At 35.2% G+C, this 8,955-nt stretch overlaps 1 protein-coding gene across 7 annotated transcripts in view; it reads left to right on the forward strand.

The window, feature by feature from the left end:
* The window catches only part of CCPG1 (cell cycle progression 1), a 42,468-nt gene that overhangs the window by 32,009 nt on the left and 1,504 nt on the right, over positions 1-8,955 (forward strand). For all 7 annotated transcript variants that reach the window (XM_070797503.1, XM_070797507.1, XM_070797502.1 and 4 more), the window contains 2 exons: positions 1,464-1,585; positions 5,310-6,703. In XM_070797503.1, the coding sequence (XP_070653604.1) occupies positions 1,464-1,585; positions 5,310-6,703 (1,516 nt within the window). The remainder of the gene's footprint in view (positions 1-1,463; positions 1,586-5,309; positions 6,704-8,955) is intronic.

The raw sequence follows: 8,955 nt of genomic DNA on the forward strand, positions 1-8,955 counted from the left end.
GAAGCCTTACTGCAGTGGTAGCAAAAACCAACAGTGGGTTAATGTGATTAAGGTAGGCAGATTTGTGGACAGAACCAGAAAGCCGTACACCCTGGGTTGTAACACTTTATGGTTTACAGCTGAAGGTGTAGAAGGGAAAAAAAAAAGCTAATGGTGGGATTGATTGATAAGGGGCATGCTGATAGTCATCAAACATATGCTGCGTAATAGTACCACAAACTCAGATCTCAACACATAGTTTTAAGATATTTCCCAGTGGCCAAAGATCATTCTGTTAGCAGTTTTGGGGGGGGGGGGAGCAATTTTCTGTTGCCTTGGAACTATAGATAAATTTATTTTAATATTTCAAAAGATCTGAGATTTTTCAGAATAATAGGGAAACATATTTGAATTTTTTTTTTTGTATTTCTGTTTTTGTTCTTTTGAGAAGTGAATTCTGACAGAGTATCATAGCTGTTAGCTGGTAATAGTTGTCTGTAATTTGGCAAAAGTTTTTAGTGATTTTCAAGATGTATTAAAGAAATAAGTTATTTTTTCAGAAATCAATAAACTATTCATTATTATATTCTTTCACTACAAAATTCTGTGATGTGATGCCACTCAGAGATGTAGTATTATGGTTGCCAGATGCATTTGGCCTTCTTTTTGATTTAATGTTTTTTCTCATGCATGAAGCATGTAGCAGCATGTGAACAGCATGTCTTGGCAAATTAACAGTTTGATTTTTAGGGTGAAAATATAGAGCATCCTGGTTAATTTATGATTCATGGGGGTAGGGATGGTGATATTCCCATACAGGCCTAACTAGTGCAGAGTTCTTCAAAGAGCTGGCTTTGAGAATGGTGGATAATCATAGTTAGCCAGTTGTTTTCCTTGCTATTCTTTTTAGGCTTATGCTATATCATTTAGGCAAAATATAGTGAGAAAAAAATTTTCATTTTTCTTTAGTGACTTATAACCTGTGACTAGACTGCATGATTTGTTCTTTTCTCTGTTGAAGTGGGGAATGCAACACTTTATGTACCTCAGAGAGCCCTTAAATACAACAAACTTGAGTGCTTTCAATATAATAAGACAGAAACATGACATAAATTATTTTGCTTGGTAGAGTAATATGGTCTGGCTTGTTTTAATCAAAAGAATAGTGAACTGCTTAAATATACCTGGTGTATGCTAAATATAATAAAAATTATATTAACCTATTTGGCCTGATTTATAAATTAGCATCCATCTGTTGCCATTTAATGAATGACACCATAAGATTTTACTTATTCTTTCTTTGTTTATATAATCAGAATTTTTTAAAACTGAAATATTTTGTAAAACTGTTGTATTTTGAAGAAAATGATCCTCTCTGGATCAAGCAGTTAAATAATATGCAAATTATGTGTTTCGTTGTATATTTTAAAATATTGGTAATTGTGACATTTATATATCTTCAATAAAAAAATTTTTATTTTTAGGCACAATTCAGATTCAGAAGCGTCAACAGTTAGTCAAAAAGATACATGAAGATGAACTGAATGATATGAAGGATTATCTTTCCCAGTGTCAACAGGAACAAGAGTCATTAATAGAATATAAGGTATGTACTAGTAACAAATTTATAAAATTGTGTCATCCAATAATTATTGTGCTATTCAGATACAAGTACAGTGCAGATTAGTAAATCAGTAATAGTATTGGTAATTGTTGACTGAGTACTTGTGTGTCCTGGTCAGTGTTGTACCTTACATACAGCATTTCTTGCCACATCCCAGTGATTTAAGCAAGTATTGATACTAATTTTATTTTATAGATAGGAAAGAGATTCAAAAAAGCTAAATAACTTTCTCAAGTCTGGCAATCAACAAAGCTGAATTTAATTTTGTTTATCTGACTCCAAAGATTTTCTTCCTAATCACTATATTATAGTTAACATTATTTTAATTGATATTATATATAAAACATTATTAGGCGACTTCCCTGGTGGTCCGATGGTTAAGAATCCACTTTACAGCAAATCAATCAATGTAATACACCACATTAACAAGTTGAAAAATAAAAACCATATGATTATCTCAATAGATGCAGAGAAAGCCTTTGAATACCAAAACCTGACAAAGATGCCACAAAAAAAGAAAACTACAGGCCAATATCACTGATGAACATAGATGCAAAAATCCTTAACAAAATTCTAGCAATCAGAATCCAACAACACATTAAAAAGATCATACACCATGGTCAAGTGGGCTTTATCCCAGGGATGCAAGGATTCTTCAATATCTGCAAATCAATCAATGTAATACACCACATTAACAAGTTGAAAAATAAAAGAATCCACTTTACAAGGCAAGGAACACCTATTCGATCCCTGGTCCGGGAAGATCCCACATGTTGCAGGGCAGCTGAGCGCGTGTGCCACAATTGCTGAAGCCTGCATGCCCTAGAGCCTGTGCTCTTCAACAAGAGAAGCCACTGCAATGAGAATCCCAAGCCCCACATTTAAGAGTAGCCCCTACGTGCTGCAACTAGAGAAAGCCCTCGTACAGCAGTGAAGACCCAGCATAGCCAAAAATAAATTTTAAAAAACCATTATTATTATTAACATTATTTTTATAGAGCCAAGCAAAACATTTCATTCAGTGAGAGAGAAAGAGGAGAGTTTGTACTTTTCTCTAGGAGCTACCCTTGCTCGTGAGGAATAATCAGGCGGTCCTTTTTTCTGGTCTCATATCAGTTATGAAGACAGAGAAAGCATGCCGTGAAAATACCTGAAATTCACCTAGGTCCAACAGGACTCTGCTTTCCATTCTGGGTTTATGAGGATTAGCAAAGTATTTCCTCTCTAGTTCTTGCTTTGGAAGGGTGTTGGGATTATAGTAAACTCAGGGTAGAAAGGTAAACTGTTCCTTTTTCCTTCCATTTCCCTAAATTACCTTCACAATGTATATGCTTCACAATGTAAATTTCCCTTCTTTATGTATATATTCTTTTTGTTTTATTTTTTTTATATACTCTTTATAGGGTTATGGTTGTATTTCTTTGGAAAACACAATCCCACTTAACATCTAAATTATATCTTTCAGGGATGGACTACTGAAGTTAATTGTAAATAGTGTAGTTTTCTCTGCCTTGAGCAGTGTGATAGTCATGTTAGACTCTGCGATCCCATGGACTGTAGGCTGCCAGGTTCCTCTGTCCATGGAATTCTCTAGGCAAGAATACTAGAGCTATGCCCTATTCCAGAAGGGCGTGGCAACCTCTTGAATTATAACCTCCTGAGTTGCCTTGAGCAGAGGATGTTACAGAAAGGAGCAGCCATTTTCTTCTTTACTATGACGGTTTCTGGTTGCATAGAATGATGTTGGCTCTAAGGAGACTCAGCCTGTATGGATCTTTACTGAATCAGTTCTTGCAAACCTCTTGTCTCCAGCTGCTAAATGTGGTTTGGAGTTTGAAGATCTTCATGGAAGACCTGTCCAGGATCTGCTTTGCCACTTAATTCAAGATTTTAGAGTTTACTGGATACAGAATATTGTACCCTCTAGTCATCTGGTGGCACTCCCTGTGCTTGTGCATTTAAAAATAATACTGCATTAGTCTGTTGTACTCCATAGTTCACTTAAAAAATTATTGAAGTACGTTGATTTGCAGTATTAGTATCAAGAGTACAGCATAGTTGTTCCGTATTTTTTACAGATTATATTCCATTAAAAGTTATTATAGTGGCTATAATTCCCTGTTCTATACAATATATCCTTTATACAGAGCAGTAGTTTGTACCTCTTAATCCCATACCATAATGTGCCCCGCCCTTCCCTTTCCTCACTGGTAACCACTAATTTGTTTCCTATATCTGTGTTTCTGTTTTGCTTTTATATTTGTTTGTATTATTTTTTAGATTCCCCATATAAGTGATATCATACAGTATTTGTCCTTCTCTGACTTACTGCACTTAGCATAGTATTCTCCAGAGTCCACTTCTGTTGGATAAATGAAACGTGTTTTCTCTCACACAGGGAGAGCAGATGAAATGACTGTAAGGAAATTTTGATTTTTAATTTTTTCTTTGAAGATTAATGAGCCAGACAGTGAAATATCCATCTCAGATAGTTAATTTTTAAGTGGAAAATCTTGTCATTAAAAGGACTTTTTTTTTTGTCTCTGTCAGATATTTTTATGGTCTGACTGAAATGGATTAGTCATGGGACTTCCCTGGCAGCCCAGTGGTTAAGACTTCACACTTCCAATGCAGGGGGCACAAGTTTGATCCCTGTTCTGGGAATTAAGATCCTGTATGCCACATGGCATGGCCAAAAAAAGAAAGTCTTGGCAATTTCCTTGTGGTCTGGGAGTTAGGACTCAATGCTTTCACGGCTGTGCACGTGGGTCAAAAAGTGAAAAACAAAATAATGAAGGTGTTTTTGTTTTTTTTTTTTTAAAGAGGGAACAGTCATAATGTTTGTAGTCAATTTTAAACAAAGTTGAAATATCATTTTGCTGATTTATAAGAGATTTTAACTGACTAGATAGTGTTATAACCATTAATCTGTTTAAGCATAACCATTAATTTGTTTAATTTCTTGCTATTTTGATAAAAGTTTGTTACTAATACATGTATTGACAGGAAAATCAGGCCCTTCAAGGCTACCTAGCACTGCAGCAAAAGTTCTATAAACTTGATTGGACATAATTTCTCTCTCAGAAATGGTGCTGACTTCAGAGTTACATTGCTAATCTGGTCAGTCTCTTCAGAAACATTGAAATTGGAGAAATTAGTTGTAAGTGTTACCAAGATTTAGTCTGTTCTCTGAACTGTGGGAGAACTTATATGACTTACCTGAACTAAGGTGTTCATTTGCGTAGGACCAAGATCTTTCAAATAATACCGAGATTATTGAAAATTTTTTCCTTTAGAGAGTGCCATGAGTATATAACGGACTTTTGAAGCCTAAAGTCATCTAATATAATTTTACTTTTTATAAGATAATCTCCATCACTCAAGGATCAGAGAACCTTTAGTCCTTCCTAAATTCTCTCTAGGAGCCTTCCCAGTACAGATTGTGGAGTCCTGTAGTTAAAAGGTAGAAGGCAGTCTTCTTCCAGCATGCTTTGTTTTTATTTTCATGTAGCTGTTTGCTGTGCATTTTCTTGCATATGAACCTTTTATTTTCCAATTTTCATGTATTGAAAATACTACATAAAGGATAGTCTCTATGGAGATAGACACTAAACATTTATGGAGTATTTGTTATACCATTAAGATTTAAATTCATCTTTGATATTTTACTTGATATTTTTCTTTCTTATCTTTCAAAAAAATTTAGTCATTGAAGGAAAACCTTGCAAGGTGTTGGACCCATACTGAAGCAGAGAAGATGTCCTTTGAAACTCAGAAAAAGAACCTTGATACAGAAAATCAGTATCTAAGAACATCTCTGGAGAAGGAAGAAAAAGCTTTGTCTTCATTACAGGAAGAGTTAAGGAAATTAAGAGAACAGATTAGGATATTAGAAGATAAAGGGACAAGCGCTGAATTAGTTACAGAAAATCAGAAACTTAAGCAGCATTTGGAAGAAGAAAAGCTGAAAACACACAGTTTCCTTAATCAAAGGGAGACTCTGTTGGCAGAAGCAAAGATGCTCAGGAAAGAACTGGAAAGAGAACGACTAATAACCATGGCTTTAAGGGTAGAACTCCAACAGCTAAGCTCCAGCAACCCAGACTCGCCCAGTGTAGTGACTGAGAAAAAGGAAATAGAAATGTTACGGGAAAGACTGACTGAGCTGGAGCGCAAGCTAACCTTTGAGCAACAGCGTTCTGATTTGTGGGAAAGACTGTATGTTGAAGCAAAAGATCAAAATGAGAAACAAGAAACTGATGGGAAAAAGAAAGGGAACAGAGGAAACCACAGAGCTAAAAATAAATCAAAGGAAACATTTTTGGGTTCTGTTAAGGAAACATTTGATGCAATGAAGAATTCTACTAAGGAGTTTGTGAGGCATCATAAAGAAAAAATTAAACAGGCTAAAGAAGCTGTAAAAGAAAATCTGAAAAAATTCTCAGATTCAGTTAAATCCACTTTCAGGCATTTCAAAGATACCACCAAGAATATCTTTGATGAAAAAGGCAATAAAAGATTTGGCGCTACAAAAGAAACCGCAGCTAAAAAACCGACAACATTTAGTGAATATTTCCATCCACAGTATAAGGCACGTACACAAAACCAGAATAGTAGAGGCCCTACTATGCAGAGAGAGGGAAGGAAAGAAAAGCCTCATTTTGAAGAATTTGGAAAAAATACAAATTCACAGAAATGCAGTGCTGAGCATGACTGTGGTGGAAATTATAATTCTTTCAGAAAGGCTTGTTCTGGTGTATTTGAATGTGCTCAACAGGAGTCTATTAACCTTTTTAATGTTAAAATGTTGAATCCTGTAAGGATAGATGAATTTAGACAGTTAATTGAAGGGTATTTATTAGAAAAACTGGATAGTTTTCATCATTGGAAAGAACTTGATCACTTCATCAATAAGTTTTTCCTAAATGGTGTCTTTATACATGATCAGAAGCTCTTCACTGACTTTGTTAATGATGTTAAAGATTATCTTAAAGACATGAAAGAATATCAAGTAGATAATGATGGCGTATTTGAGAAGTTGGATGGATATATATATAGACACTTCTTTGGTCACACCTTTTCCCCTCCATATGGACCCAGGTCGGTTTACATAGCACCATGTTATTATAATAGTTTTTAACATTTGTAGATTGAATAGCATTTTTATAATTTGATAAGTTTTTTAGAATGCTACTACAGTTGACCCTTAAACAACATGGGGGGTTAGTCTGCATATGACCTATGGTCAGCCCTCTGTATCAGCATTTCTGCATCTGAGGATTCAACCAGCCACAGACCATGTAGTACTGAAGTATTTACTATTGAAAGATATCCAGGTATAAATAGACCCAAGCAGTGCAAACCCACATTGTTCAAGGGTCAGCTGTATTTGTTGTAAAAGTACTTTTTGTAAACAAAAGTACTATTTGTAAAAGTATTTTATTGCCTTGGAATTCAGGATAAATTGAAAGATTAAATTTTAAGTTAAAATCTATTACAAACTGAAAATTTCATAAAATCAGTTTGACTTGAGCAAATGGTTTAATTTCTACCTTAAAAAATCTGAGGATATAAAATTCTATTTTAGCCTATTTCATTTTTTTCATTATACTTTATATGAAAAGATAATCACCTTAAGTTATTTCCTTAATCTTTTATTTACTCACTCACTCTGGGAAGCTAGGAGTGAAAAATACAAATTTCACTTTGAAATCAGAGTAACAATTCAAGTGTCCCACTTGCTTTGTCTATTCTACTTACCAACTAAATTATGATATTTAATACATTTATTATAGAATTATTATTGGTAGAGGCATGATCAAAGGGATAAACTTTGCAAGCCACAAGTTCTCATGCGTGTGCTTTATATATAACCTTTAAAAATAACATTGTATTATCCATTGCTTACCAGCTTTCTATTCTGTAACACAAAACTCTCCTAATCTTTGAATGTTAGCTTTATTTTTTAACCTTTGAGATATTTTTCTCTATATAGCTTTTTGAATAAATGTAATGTGTCAATAAAATAATGAGACTGATTTTGGTGTCTTTAGTCATTAAATACATATCTAGAGCAAAGTACTGTGAGGCTGTCCTGAGGAAAGAAATGAAAAATTCTTGCTGTCAAGGAGCTCAGAAGCTTTTGGAGAATTAGGTCAATACAAGAAATGCAGTGGAGATGTGGAGGCATATTATATGCTGGCCTCAGTCAACAGATGTTTGGGAAGGCTTCATAATAAGATGGCCTTTGAGCTGAACTTCTTTTTAACTGGTTTTTGAAGAAGTAGTGAAAACTTGCCTGCAGCAGATGGAGTACATTGCACTCAAAGGGAACTTCATTTGCACTGATTTGGAGATGTGAAGACATGCTGTGTTAAGGAGACAAGGTAGAGGTGGGGGGTGAACAGAAGAAAAGATTCAGATCATGAAGAACTTTTATGCTGGAGGACTTGTTTTATTGCATTTTGGGTCACTGGCAGCAGCCTGAAGGGTTTATTGGAAAGAGTGAAGCTAGATGCTGAAAAGTGGTTTTTGAAATGATACAGACATGAGCTGATGAGTATCTGAACTAGGGCAGTAGCAGGAATAGAAAGGAGGGGACAGATTTGAACGGTATATAGTAAGTAAAATCGGTGCTATTTCTTGTGAAATAGAAGTAGAAAGTAACAATGCCTTTTGAGATTTCTGGGTTGGGTCACTAGTTATATAGTTACATATATATGTCTATAGTTATAGGTGTGTGTGTATATATATGTATATTATATATATAACTGTCTAGTTATATATGGACATTAGCTACACTAAGGAATACCAGGGCTTGGGTGAGGGGAATTGAAAATGAGAATTGTGGTTGGTATTTATTGACATAAGTAGGGAGAATTTGTTGGCTATTAGTTATGTGACTCTGTCTCTAGTCCAGACTCTGTATATGTAGATAGTCTAGGCTGGAGGTGTTTATCAGACTCCTGAAGAACACCAACATCTAAGGGATTGTAGAGAAAGAAGGCTGAGAATGAATGATGGGCAGAGAGTGGCACTGTGAAAATCGAAAATCATCTCAAGTAAAAGGAATAATGTTACATGCTGCCCCCCCGCCCCCCCAAAAAAGAATGGATGTCTTGGTTGGGAATTGGACGGCCATGGAGTGTTTTGTTGAAGTAGTGACAAAGGTGTGATTATGGAGATCAAGAACTACATGTAGATATTGTTTATAAGCCTTAGCTGTTAGAGCATGCGTTAGAGCATGCATGCGCATGCAGAAAAGAGGGAGGGAGGGAGGAACTCTGTTGGAACTGTGTATGTATCCCTGCTGAGGGAGGAAGCCACTTGGGGAGGGGGAATTAATTTTAATA

Source organism: Bos indicus, chromosome 10 (genome assembly GCF_029378745.1).
Source record: "Bos indicus isolate NIAB-ARS_2022 breed Sahiwal x Tharparkar chromosome 10, NIAB-ARS_B.indTharparkar_mat_pri_1.0, whole genome shotgun sequence".
NCBI lineage: Eukaryota > Metazoa > Chordata > Mammalia > Artiodactyla > Bovidae > Bos > Bos indicus.